This window comes from Indicator indicator, chromosome 17 (assembly GCF_027791375.1).
Source record: "Indicator indicator isolate 239-I01 chromosome 17, UM_Iind_1.1, whole genome shotgun sequence".
In the NCBI taxonomy this organism is placed as follows: domain Eukaryota; kingdom Metazoa; phylum Chordata; class Aves; order Piciformes; family Indicatoridae; genus Indicator; species Indicator indicator.
Genome location: NC_072026.1, coordinates 4,050,802 through 4,064,308, shown reverse-complemented (window position 1 = coordinate 4,064,308; position 13,507 = coordinate 4,050,802). Strand labels below are relative to the sequence as shown.

Here is a 13,507-nt window from a genome sequence, read left to right as displayed (position 1 = left end):
GGGTTTTGTAGCTTTAATAAAGTAACTCCTAAAACCTCCTAAACCTGCTTTTTAGTCTTGCTTTCTTGTATACCAGGAGCTCCCTCCTCTCAAACCTGTTGTGGCAGTTGTTTCTTTTTCTGTCACACATCATTCTGCCCTCCTTTTTTTGAGTCACAACCTGGAGGAAGTGACAAAGGTAATTCAATGTTTCATTTTCTTTCTCAGCCCTGCACCTCAGCTTGCAGGTGGCTGCTGCTTCAGCACTGCACTTCCCTGAGCGCCTTGGCTGTTTGTCCTGGGCTTGGTGCCATGGCTTTTGGCTCTGTGGGAGCTGAGCAGGCTCTTCTGGAGAAGAGCTGCTCAGACAGGCCTCTCATGAACACCAAAGGATAGCTACATGCTTTCTCCTAATTAGTACCAACATTACTGAGCAATATGACCTTCCCCTTCTGCTCTTCTCCAGGCTTGTTCCTTCTAAGAGGAGCAGGCAAAGAATCATCTAGGTTAGAAAATGCTTTTAAGAGCAGCAGCTGCTCCTTCAGCACTGCCTGGTCACCCCTGCACTCTCTGCACCTCTCCCTGGCTTTTAATCGCTGGAGTTGGGGCCCTCTACTACTGCCCTGGGCAGGCTGTTACAGGCTTTGACAAGCCTTTTGGGAAAGTGTTCTTGTTCTTCACCCTGCTTCCTGATGCCTCATTCTCCCCTCTGTGCATGCTGCCTGTGGAAACTGCAAGCCCAGCCCCATGTGGTCACACACAGCCCCTCACCAAAGACCTATTTCATGGCTCTCTACTTTCAACCACCTTTCTGCTTTCCCAGCATACATTCTAAGAGGTATGTTTCAATGCTTTAACCAAGCCTGCAAGTTTTGAGGCCTTTATCCAAGGCAGGCACCCATCTCAGCCCACAACCCTTCCCCTCCCTCATGCAGGGGTTTAGAAGCTGTGAGTCAGAACTGTTTCATATGTAAGAACAAAGACAAAGCACAAAGGCAACAAATCCTTGGGCAGTGAAAGGCAAGGCAGTGAATGGCTGTGGTCTAACCAAACTTGTAGGCAGCATCATGAATCCCCTGGGTGCTGGAGGAGGTGTCCAGGGAGCAGCACAGCTGCCAGGTCTCTCCTTGCCTTTCCCAGGCAGCAAAGAGCACCTTGCCCCCAACCAACATCCTGCTATGACCACAGAGCTCAGTTCAGCCTCATCTGCTGGAAGGGTTTTGTGGCCCTGAAGCCTGCTCAGGCAGGACTCACCTGCCTGTGTCCTGAGCCTCACCACTCCTCTGCAGTGCTGGGGCAGGTACCCTGCCCTAATCAGCTACAAAAGAAAAGCTGCAAAGCAGAAAAATGGGCTGGGTTTTATTGGAAACATTGCCTTGGGCTCAACCCCTCCTACTGCCCAGCTCCTCCAGTTTGGCTGTACTGGAGACACCAGAAAGGCACTGTCCACACTTGGGCAGGGAGATGGCACAGCTGGTTTCTTTCCACACCATGCCCCAAGGCCCAGGATAGACTTGACCCAGGCTGGCCCCAAGCCACTGAGGTTCTAAGGACATTACAGGCCACAGGGAAAGCTCAGTCACTGTTTCGTCTCTCCACCAGCTGTGCTCTCTCTCACTCCACACCTGCCCAAGTAAGAACAGAATATGGCCACACTCTCACGCTGGTTACTCTTGGCAAAACCCCCATGGGACTCAGTGTGAACCACTGGAGAGCAGGAGGGGATGGGGCAGTCTCTTCACAAGGTGTCATAGTCATCATCATCATCATGCTTCCTCTTCAAGGGGTTGGGCTCACTGGCTGTGTTCTGTGACGACACCATGTTGGTAGTGATGAGGATGTTCTTGGGGCCGATTAACGAAGGGTTGATGAGAACATTCTGAACTGTTGGAGTAGTTGGTGTAGCTGTGAAGGGAAAAGAAAAGTCATTGGAAGGAAACACAAGAAAAAGCTTCTTTGCAGGCAGTTCAGTGAGGTTGTAGAGTCTCCTCTGGAGATTCCAAACCTGCCTGGACATTGTGATCCTGGACAGCCTGCTGTGGGTGCCCCTGCTTTGGACTGGATGATCCCCAGAGGTCCCTCAACCCCCACCATACTGGGATTCTGGGATTTTATGATCCAATGAAAAGCTTCAAAAAATGGAAGCTGATTATTACCCTACTGAACAGATCTTCCAGTCTCACAAAGCCACATGCTCCTAGACCATTCAGGGCTGGAAACCCTGGAACCCCACCTCACTGTCCACTCAGCTGACCCACACTTACTGAGCACACTCTTAAAATAAGAGACACAATACCAAAAAGCAGAAGAGGTGAAGAAATTTCCCATATTTACTCTGAATTGATTCCCATTCTGCTAAAGAGAAGGGCAGGAGGTGCTGCTGATCCTTCCAGCTCTTGTCTTACCTGCCTTGACGGCTGCCTGCGAGGAGGGGATCTGCACGGTGAACCTCTGACCCGTCAGCGACACCGGGGTGCCCACCTTGGTGGAGACAGCCACTGTCTGTGCTGAAGGGGTCCCTGAAATGCAAACCAACTCCATCAAGAGAGAAACTGAACCCAGAGAAATACAGCTGCACTCAGGAATCTGCTTTCTAAGTGGGACCTTCCTTTCAAAGCAGTGGGAATACAAAAGGAAGATCCTGATAGCTGATGCACAGGAGTCGGTTTGGAGGCAGGACTGGACATTCACTCAAGACCTAGCAAACTCTACACTGCAGACACACTGAGTGCATGCTCAGCCACAAACCACAGAACCACAGAATGCTTTGGGTTGGAAGGGACTTTGAAAGGCCATCCTGTTCAACCCCCCTGCTAAAGCAGGGTCACCCACAGCAGGCTGCCCAGGATCACAATCTCCAGGTGGGTTTGGAATGTCTCCAGAGGAGACTCCACAACCTCTCTGGGCAGCCTGCTCCAATGCTCCAGCACCCCTACAGCAAAGAATTTTCTCTTCAACTTCAGACAGAACCTCCTGGGTTCCAGTTTGTGCCTGCTGCCCCTTATCCTGTTGCTGGGAACCATTGAAAACAGTCTGCCCCCATCCTCTTGCTCCCTGACCTTTATCTATCAATCAGCATTGAGCAGATCCCCTCTCAGGCTGCTCTTCTCCAGGCTAAACAGCCCCAGGGCTCTCAGCCTTTCCTCATCACAGAGATGCTCCAAGCCCCTCAGCAGCTTTGTAGCCTCTGCTGGACTCTCTCCAGCAGTTCCTTGTGTCTCTTGGACTGGGGAGCCCAGAACTAGATACAGTAGTGTCTAGTCTGGACCAACCAGGGCAGAGTAGAGGGGGAGCAGAACCACCCTTGACCTGCTGGTTAGTTAAGGTGTCAAACAACACTGATCAGATGATACCCAATTACGTCCTGCCCAGCTGCAGGACACTTCAAATTACTCCTCATTCTTTTCCCCCATAAAATTAAGATGAAGACCCAAAGCTGTTTCCTACCTAGGGTGGGAGTGCTGGGCCTGCTGCTCACAGCACCAACGCTCAGGCGGGGCACTGTTATTCTTCCTGCAGAGGAAGAGACCTGGAGGGAGAGAATGGAATCATTCAGCATCCCAGCAGAGACTGACACCTCTTGACATGGGAACAACAAATGGATCCTCCTACAAAACCAGAGAGTCTGTTTCACACCACCAACAACCATTTCTGTGTCAACACAGAAGGTCTCAAACTCCTCCTGGTGCAAAGGTCAGCAGCGGGAGCTGCACACACATCCCACAGCAATACCTGGAACCTTAAGTTCAGCTTTGAGATCCTTTCTTTATAATGGGGGAAATAACACCAAAGCATTCAGTATTTTCCAGCAAGCAAAGCAAATCTTTTCCCTCTAAAGCACAAACAACTGAGGAATAAGTACAAAATACCCTTTGATATCTATCCTAAAGCACAAACAACTGAGGAATAAGTACAAAATACCCTTTGATATCTATCCTAAAGCACAAACAACTGAGGAATAAGTACAAAATACCCTTTGATATCTATCCTAAAGCACAAACAGCTGAGGAATTAAGTACAAAATACCCTTTGATATCTCCCCTAGAGCTTTACTTTAGCCTTTTACAACCCGCTGTTCAACCTGACAATTTTATTTCAACACTAACAAATTCACAGATGCCTTTTCTAACACACTTTGCATCTGAAACTAAGTAACAATGGGGATCCTCAGTAACTGCTGATGATAAAGACCCCTGATTGAGCTTATTTTGCCACACACAGGTCAGTTATTTACCCACACATATCCTTCAGAGGTGTGAGAAGCCCTAATTCCAACAATATTCCTGACAAGCAGCGTTGCTGTTGGGTGTGCCATCCCCTACCTTCTTCTGCAAGGACTTGAGCCTGTAGTTGGGAGCTGTCAAGCAGTATCTGTCAGGAGGAAGCCTGGGTCCAGAGTAAGGCTTTATGAGTGGCAGCGGCGTCTGGTTTTTCTGCCTTGCAATATCTAGCAAGAACTGGAGAGAGAGGCACAGTTACCCTCTCACCTCTGTCCTTTATCAAGTGGTGTTTGAGTCATCAGAGCTTTACTCACATCCCTGGGAGGTGGAGATGTGAAGGACTGGTCTGTCCGGCACTGGATGGCCAGCCTGACGTCGTCGGCATCGACACTGGATTTCTTTGCGTGGCTGGAGTAAATTTTGGCATCCTCCAGAATAGTGGTCACATACCCTTGGGAAAAAGAATGTCTCAGCAAGGCTGGATGAAACAAAACCCTCCCCTTCCCAGTCCCACCTAGCTGTCATCAAAAACCCCTTCCTCCACAGTCACCAATGTGCCCTCAAGGCAAAAAGGGCAATGGCCTCCTAGGGTGAGACCACAGCCTGGAGTCCAGTCCTGGGCTTCCCAGTTCAAGAGAGACAGGGAACTACTGGAGAGTCCAGAAGAAGCTACAAAGGTGCTGAAAGGACTGGAGCATCTCTCTAACAAAGTAAAGGTTGAGAGACCTGAGGCTGTTTAGGCTGGAGAAGAGCAGACTTAGAGAGGATCTTCTCAATGCTCAGCAAGAGCTAAAGGGTGGGAGACAAGGGGATAGGACCAGACTCTTTTCAGTGGTGCCCAACGACAAAATAAGGGGCACAGGGGACATACCGGAACCGAGAAGATTCTAACATAAGTAGGAAAAATTATTTGCTATGAGAGTGCTGCCCACAGAGGCTGTGGAGTTTCCTTCTTTGAAGAGATTCCAAACCCTCCTGGACACAGTCCTGGGCAAACTGCTGTGGGTGACCCTGCTTTAGTAGTGGAGTTGGGCTGGATGATCTCCAGAGGTCCCTTCCAATCCCCATCATCCTGGGATTACGGGGTAAATCAGGAGAACCCCTTTCCAAGGTTAGTCAGCATTTCCGTCCTCCACCCGGCGTTTCCCTCCGCATTTCCCTCCGCAGGCTCAGGAGCCGCTTACTGTAGGCGAACTCCAGCATCTGATTGATGACACGCGGCTCATACTCGGTGATGCCCATGTCCTTCAGGATCTGCGCCATCACCTGCGGGGCAGAGAGGCACCGCTCAGCCACACTAGTTCGACCCGACCGGTCCCGGCCCGACCCAATCCTCCCCACGGCTCACTAGCCCCCGCGGTACCTGCGCGTCTTTCGGCGCGCTCTTGGGAGACGCCATCTTGGCCGGCTCCATCGCTTCCGCTCGCCGCAGGCCGCCGCTTCCGGTCGCGTGACCGAGGAACGCCCAGCGCGACTACGGCGGCCGGCAGGGGCCAGTTGCCATAGAGACGCGGTCTGGCCTAGGCCGTGGCGGAGACAGAGCCAAGGGAGAGAATCAGCGTCCTGGCAGCAGCTTTTGCAGTGCAGATGTCGCTGATCCCCATCTCTATGCCAAAGCAAACAAACCCTCTACGTTTTGAACAGCCAGGCACGAATGGAGCTTGGCAGTGTCTACTACACGTGTGCCCCCTCGCCAGGCTGGGGCAGCCCCGGCCTCACGCTGGAGAATCACAGAAGGGTTACACTTGGAAGGGTGCCGTTAAAGGACACCCAGGTCAACTCTCCCGCAGTCAGCAGGGGCGTCTTCAGCTAGAGCAGGTGCTCAAAGCCCTGCCCAGCCTCACCTGAGGGTGCACTTGATCTCACTATGTCATTGATAAAGACATTAAACAGCAGTGGTCTCAGTATGGCCCCTGCTATGCACTTGTGCTCCACGTGGGCACCAAGCAAAGGCTAGTTCTGGGTGCAACCATTCAGCCAATTTCTTCTCCACTGAACAGTCCTCCCATCTGTGGTCTGTGCAGTGAAGCCTTGAGCTCCCTCCCCAGGTGTTGGGTTAGACAGGGCTTTAATCCTGCTTTTTTATGATTAAAACATTGCATTTCTATGACACAGAAATTCTTCTTTATAAAAATATTTGTGGATATGAGGCCATACACGAGAGCACAGACCCAGTCCTAGGGGGTTCAAGGAATTACCCCCTTGTCCTGCTCGCTGCTGAACAGTCCGGTGCCAGGTGTTTGTTCAGTGAGGAAGCAGAGGGGGTATGGTTACTTCATTAACACTTTGTAAATTGCCAGCATTCCCCAGATCAAAGCAAGCTGAGAGGACTGGCAGCAGGACTTTGTGAGCTTGTTTTTCTAGCAGCTGAATGAGCCCTACACACATTCCATGCAAGTCTCGTCAGAAGTTTTTCTCTCACTTTCTGAGGCAAAACAGGACACACCAAAAAAACAACCAAAAAGGTTTTTCTTGTGATTTTGTCAAGCAGGGGAAGGGGATTAGCAGCATACCAGAAGTTGCAATAATGTTGTCATTAGCCCTGATGGTCCAAACGAACCAAAGGCTGGAGGAGGATGAGAGATCCATGCTGGACCAGCTGATACAAGGAGGGAGAGAAGCCAACTTCCTTCAAGAGAAAGAAGAAATAAACAGCTGTTTACTTGTGAGCCCTCTGATTCCTGCCTGCAAAACATCCCAGCAGCAGCAGGAAGACTCTCTCCACTCCTCATCTATCCCAAGGATGATCTTTAACACCCAAAAGGCCACCTGAATGTAGCTGCCACTTTCAAACCCATCTTGGCCCCGGTGGAGATGGACTGAGATAGTGGCTGGCAGCTTGCCCAGCATGCTGTGGGTTTGCTGGTGATGGGAGGGAGGTGCCAGGCTTGGTGTGACAGGGGCAGAGGCAGCCCCATAACTGCAGCAGAGGCTGGAGGAGCTGGAAAAGCCATGTCCAGGCTCTCTGGCTGGAAGCACTGCAGCGTTATGGGCCAAGTCATTTGACTTTCATGAGTCAGAGGATGTTACACAAAAACATCCTGAGAGGAGGGAACGAGGGAACGGAGGATGAATTCCAGACACTGACCTTAGACAACAAACAAAACCCACTTTCTTCCTTTTTCTTTTCCCCTTGTTATAGGGAAGGGGGGGGGGAGGTACTCCACTGTGGGCTGGAGGCAGGCTGTGCATCAGGCTGAAACTTGGCTGCCTGTTGTCACTGTTGTTTATTCCTGATGCAGTAAAAAGGAAAGATGCTCCAAATGGCCAGTGGGCTCTGTGTTTAACCCCCAAAGCAGGCAAAGACCCTTCCACCCCTCCAAATCTCCTCTCCACGCTGTGACCACTTTCCACTTGGAGACTGAGCACCACGACCAAGAGCTGAGGCTATTTGCAGTAGTGCTGCCTGGAAACCAGTGGTGAGGAGAAGACACGAGGAGCCAATTTCCACAGGGAAAACATTCGTCCCCGAGGCTACAAACGCCTTCAGTATGGGCAGCTGAGCTGGAGTGGCTCTGCCTGGCCATGAACGCTCCCTCCCTCCCTTCCTCCCCAGGCACGACCGTGCTGTGAATGCCTGCGTTCAGCTGGCTGCAGGCACCACGACTGAAGGAGCAGTCGCCCTCCACCTCTGCCTAGACACCGGGACTCCCCTCAGCGCCGGAAAACAGCAAACTGGGACACAGCGTGGCCAGGCTGAGCAGCTACCCCTCCATCTGCCACTGCTAATTCAGGGACCTTCATCAATGGCAGCTGTCCCGCAGCTGGGAGGGATCTGCTCGGAGAAACAGGGACAAGGGCGGGACGGCTTTCAGCCCCTCCGAGCCTCTGCTGGCCAGGGCTCAGCACGGAAATCACCAATGCAGAGCTGAGCATTGGGAGCTGCTTCTTAGAGGGCTTTTACTGAGGTGTTTAAGGTGCAGCAAAGCAAAGCCTTGGCACATGGAATGCTTCTGGGTGTTTGCGTTGTTGTTGGGTTTTTTTGTTTGTTTGTTTTAGGGTTTTTTTTGAGGTGTTCAGGTGCCTGAATCTCTCATAAACCCTCCTCGGGCAGCACTTCCACCTCGTGGAAACAGCAGAAGAGATCTCCCTGATGTTAGAAGCAGGACTCTGTCAACACAATGCAGGCACTGTGCTCAGCACTGACCTTTCATGCCCACATCCCACACTAGCTGTTGGCTCTCCCAAACACTGGCTGCTGAACAGTGCTCCCGAGTCCTCCTGACAAGGACAACTGTGAAGAGCAGAGCCCCGAGGAGAGCAGAGGAGACTTATTTTGTAGCAGGAACCCTGCTCACTTCTGCCAGCACACCCCAATTCCCAGGTTATGGAAGAATTTCTGAGGACTGGCTGGACATGTTCCTACTGTGGCAGCCTCTCCAGCGCCATGTCCCTGCTCTCTCCAGCTGTGAGTTAAGCTCCAGCATCCCAGAGCCTTCCCTGGTGTTTTCCCTCGTGCTGACCCCATCTCCTCTCACCTCCTCCACCCTGGCATTTTCCAGCTCATCATCTCAGATCCTTTCTGAAGTAAAACAAGGCTGAGTGTCAACCTGTCTCATTTGGAAAACCCATGGCCAAATAAAGGCTTTCCTGCCCTATCTCAACATCATTAAAGCACCCTCAGGAGAAATTTCCCACTTAGCAGCATATGCTGGGGAGGAGCTAAGTAAACACAGAAGCATGGAAAATGAAGTAACTGGGCCCAACTGGGCTAATGGTATTTCCAGTATCAATGAGCTGTTCTGCCCTGCTTGGTAACTGGAGGAAGGTTTTGCAGGGTAAGGAGAAAGGGGCTGAGTGCTTGGTGCAGCAGCATTACCTGTGTGTAGGTGGCAGATGGATGACAGCAGCATGGGGAATGGCTGCACAAAATCAAGTGGCTACAACTTCCTCAGAAACTGCTGTGTGCCAAGGAGCTTGGGCATGTTGGGGGCTGTGGCAGTTTAGGCTGGGTGCCCCCTGCCACTGCTGCATGAGATACACCTCTGGTGTCCTGGGTGCCCACCCACAGGGGGGGACACAGGAAACGACGTATTTCTACCCATAAATCCTGCACCCTATAAGGCCATCTGCAAAGTCATTCTCTTCCTCTTTCTTCCCTCTCTGCTCCCATGGGAGATGTCCTCTCTTATCAGGTAATGCCGGGGGAGTATCCTCAAGGCCTCTTAGGCCTGTCTAGGCCTAATGCCAGGAGGAGAATGGAGCGGGGGGCAGTCTCAGACCTGGCCAGCCTGAGACTTGCCTAGCAGTGGGAGGAGGGGGGAAGAGCGAGCCCTGGGGGTTTTGGGTATACCCTCAGGTGGGAGGAAGGGAGGATTGGGAAGCTTTGGGAATTCTGTGAGGGGTTCTGTACGCTTTGGGATACTCTTTGTCACTATGCTTTGTAGTTTGTAGTCTTTTGTAGCTTCACCAATTGCTTTTCCATTTAAACTTTCCATCACTCTCCAATCCGTTTGTGTGAGTCTCATTCTTTTGTCCCTTTCGGGGCAAGAGACGATCTGTCTGGCCCCAAACCAGCACAGGGGCCTCCCAGTGTAGCAGCAGCAGCACTATAGTTAGAGAATGGTTGGAACTGGATGATCTTAAACACCTTTTCCAATTGAAGCAGCCTTAAATTACCCACACCACAAATGGAAAGCAGCTCTGTGGAGTGGTACTTGGGAGTCCCTTCACCATGACTCATGGCCCAGAAGGCCAAAGGTCAAGGGAAGTTCTATCCTCTGTCCTGGGAGGTCACCTGGACACACCTGGAGTATTGGGTCCAGGTCTGGGCTGCTCAGTTCAAGACAGAAAACTATTGAAGAGAGTCCAGTGGAGGCTACAAACATGAGAAGATTGGAGCATCTCCCTGACCAGGGAAGGCTGAGTGGGGATTTGCTCAATGCTGATCAATATCTAAAGGGTGAGGGGCAAGCTGCCAGGGCCAGAGTCTTGTCAGTGGTGCCCAGGGACAAGACAAGAGGTAATGGGCACGAAGTGGAACCCAGGAGGTTCCCTCTGAACAAGCAGTAAAACTCTTTTCCTGTCCCAGGCTGCCCAGAGAGGTTGTGGAGTCTCCTTCTCTGGAGAGGTTCCAAACCCTCCGGGACATTGCAATCCTGGGCAGCCTGCTGTGAGTGACCTTGCTTCAGCAGGGAGGTTGGACTGGATGATCTCCAGAGGTCCCTTCCAACCCTCACCATGCCAGGATTCTGTGACTGCTCCCAAATCAGGATTCAAATCCACAAAACCACACAAGAACCCCGGGGCCAAATTTGAATACATTTGTCTTATTTATTGGCTGTATTAAATATATTATCTATTCGATAGTTACAATTTAGTAATACAATGCATGGCAGCTTTAACATAAGTTTGAGATACCTCAAAAAATTAACAATACAAGAAAAACTGAAGATACCTACTACATGAATTAATGCCACCAGGGTACATGGTTGTGGAATGGTAACAGCTGATGGTAAGGTCTGCACTGCTGTAGCTCACCTGGATGGTGCCTGGGAACAGGAATTTTGTGGCAATAACACAAAAAAAAGGAACTTCCTTTTGCTTTTCAGGAGCTGTGACTCGTTAGTAGTTACTCTGCAACCCTAATTTAAAAGGATCAGAAGTGTTATTGCCAAAGAAACCTCCACAAACTCCCTCCTGAGAGTTAGAGAAGTTAACCCTTTGGCCACAAAGGTTTGCTGCAGGCAGTCTTCATTTGCTAAAAGGAGACTATGAAGGGAAAATAAGGAGAGATTGTAAACTCTTCTGCAAACTAAGGACTAGTATCTGTATAAAACTCTTTCCACCGCTGGAGGGAGAGATTTCTATGATAGAAGAAATGATTAACTTAAAGTTCTGCTACAAGTAGAACAATACATTCAAACATACTTTTTTGTTTTTTCTTTCTCCATGACTTTTTGAAATCAAAATAAATAGAGTACAAAAGGAAGAGTACACTTGGAAAAAAAGATTAAATTTCAGATTGCACCATAGATCTACTTTTGAAGGAGCATTTAAGTGATGCTAGGGTGTCACTGGAGGGTTCTCCCACGTCTCTGAAGCACAGCTAGAACACAACATCACTCACTGACTGCCAGAGGAGAAAGACCCTGCAAGGGGTGAATCAGGGGAAACACTTCAGCCTGTAGTGCTGCCACATCTGACCCTCCACGTCCAAGTGCGTTGCTCTGACTCACGCAAAGAGCAGCCACAGTCTCTGTGGAATACTCTAAACCTACCTATGGCAATTCCAAACACGTTGGGAAAGTGGGAATTGCAGCTCCTGAAACCTTTGCCCTGAAGCAGTCAGCTGTCACGACTCAGCTGTGGATTTTCCCCTCCCCGAGTGGATTTAACCAGATATAAATCGTTTGTAGTGCACAGTATCCCCTTCCTCCACCACCCCCAAAACCTCCCCCCCAGGGAAAAGAGGAACAGTTCATAGCAGGTGGAAAACATTCCCATCTTGGAAACAACTGGAATGTGAGAGGCTGCTACCACTGGGATAGCAAATCGGTTAAAATGTCCTAGGAACGGCATCTAAAAAGTCAGCTGAAGCTGGAAGGGCATCCAAAAAGCAGAGGGAACTTTTTAGGTTAACAACAGTACAAAAAAAAAAAAAAAAAAAAAAGGTTTGCTCAGTTTGAGCCAAATAGTGTCACATTTATCATAAATGCACTCGTTCTCCTTAAAGACAATCCCTGTGCTTTGCTGCAAGCGCTGCGGAGATTTCCCTGGGCAGCACAGGAAATTACTTTTCTCTCAGGCACTGAGAGTGAAATGTGGATTGGGCCAAGAGCTGCTCCCCAGCAGCAGAAAGCATTTCGTTCCGAAGCCTGCGGGGCCAAAGGGGCCCCTTCTGCAGCAGCACCTGCGCTGTAGCTATGTCACCTCCTGCTAAGGTCTCGTCTAGAGCCTGGGTTGAGGCTCTCAACATGCTGGGCACCCTCGCCTCCAACACCTGAACTGCTGATTACTGGATCCAGAAGATTAGAATAACTGAAGCAGTGCTAGCGCTATGCCAATGCTCTGCGGGCCCTCTACAGTATATTAAACCTGGAATGCTCTAGGAATGCTCTAAGCGGAAGCATCTGTGCTGCTGTATTTCTTCTACACCAAACTACAACGAGACCTGATTAAACCACTGCTCTGGCTGGACTGGAAAAAGGACTCACTCTGGTCAATGGCTTCTCTCTCCCACCCCAGCCCAGAGGGCCCCACTTTGAATTGGGAGAGAGGAAGGGCACGTGCGCAGCCCTGCACGCACCGTAAGGCAGTTTGTTGTGCTGTCCAATTAACAGCTAACCCTGATTAGAGAGGACCCAGGATTCATTACCCTTTCTACAAGAAGTCTCTGCTCAGTCTTGGGAAAGGCTCTTGCCGACCCAGCCTCGCTGGCAGGCAGCGGCACGAGCGGCAATGTGCCGAAGGATGCAGCTCCAGCAAGGATTTTCGTTAGGACTAACCATAAATACCCGAGATAGCTCCTGCAGGGAGAGCTGAGCGCCCAGCAGGGCTCTCCTCTACTTGATGACGAAGTACTGGATCACGACAGCGAACAGAATGGCCACCACCGCGAAGCCGCAGAGCAGCACCACGGCGATGAGGCGCTCCTCACGCAGGCTCTGCTTGCCCTCGCCCGGCTCCGGAGTCGAGTCGGCGCAGCCTGGGACCGGCTCCTGCTTCTGAGATGAGAACACTGTGCTGGGGCTGTAAGGGCCATACAGCTCCTGTGCTCCAGCAGAGTCCTGCGCCTGGCGGCCGGCGCAGACTCTGACGCGGTATTCACAGTTTGTCTGCAAGCTCGGCAGGCGGAAGGAGGTCTCCGGTCCCTTGTACACCTGGTCAGAGGAGGAGAGAACCACTTCAGTGGAGTTCACCTTACAGACAGCACTTAGACTCATAGAATCAGTCAGGGTTGGAAGGGACCACAAGGAGCATCCAGTTCCAACCCCCCTGCCATGGGCAGGGACACCTCACACCAGATCAGGCTGGCCAGAGCCTCATCCAGCCTGGCCTTAAACACCTCCAGGGATGGGGCCTCAACCACCTCCCTGGACAACCCATTCCAGGCTCTCACCACCCTCATGGGGAAGAACTTCTTCCTCACATCCAGCCTGAATCTCCCCACTTCCAGCTTTATTCCATTACCCCTAGTCCTATCACTACCTGATAGCCTAAAAAGTCCCTCCCCAGCTTTCTTGTAGGCCCCCCTTCACTTGGCAGCTTCCACTCTGCTGCACCAGCACATGCAGAGCTGGACACTGCCTGAAGTCGTTCTCTTCAAGCCAACTTAATGGAACAAGTTCTTTACCATGAGGGTGGAG

General features: G+C 51.0%; 2 protein-coding genes across 4 annotated transcripts in view; both read right to left on the bottom strand.

Annotated features, from left to right (window-relative positions):
- Positions 1-1,337: 1,337 nt before the first annotated feature.
- Positions 1,338-5,616, bottom strand: TAF9B (TATA-box binding protein associated factor 9b). 2 transcript variants are annotated; one of them, XM_054388668.1, is made up of 7 exons: positions 5,563-5,616; positions 5,384-5,465; positions 4,514-4,650; positions 4,302-4,436; positions 3,427-3,508; positions 2,385-2,498; positions 1,338-1,884 (listed from the first exon to the last, which is right to left on the bottom strand). In XM_054388668.1, the coding sequence occupies exons 1-7, from the start codon at positions 5,611-5,613 to the stop codon at positions 1,718-1,720; spliced, it is 768 nt and encodes a 255-aa protein (XP_054244643.1). In that variant the 5' UTR covers positions 5,614-5,616; the 3' UTR covers positions 1,338-1,717. The 2 variants fall into 2 exon arrangements, with proteins under 2 accessions (XP_054244643.1, XP_054244642.1); XM_054388667.1 differs by having other exon boundaries at positions 3,427-3,480; positions 4,268-4,436; positions 5,563-5,613.
- Positions 5,617-12,675: 7,059 nt separating this feature from the next.
- The window catches only part of LOC128972480 (fibronectin type-III domain-containing protein 3a-like), a 30,910-nt gene continuing 30,078 nt past the window's right edge, over positions 12,676-13,507 (bottom strand). For both annotated transcript variants that reach the window (XM_054388489.1, XM_054388488.1), the window contains exon 25: positions 12,676-13,021. In XM_054388489.1, the coding sequence (XP_054244464.1) occupies positions 12,704-13,021 (318 nt within the window). In that variant the 3' untranslated portion in view covers positions 12,676-12,703. The remainder of the gene's footprint in view (positions 13,022-13,507) is intronic.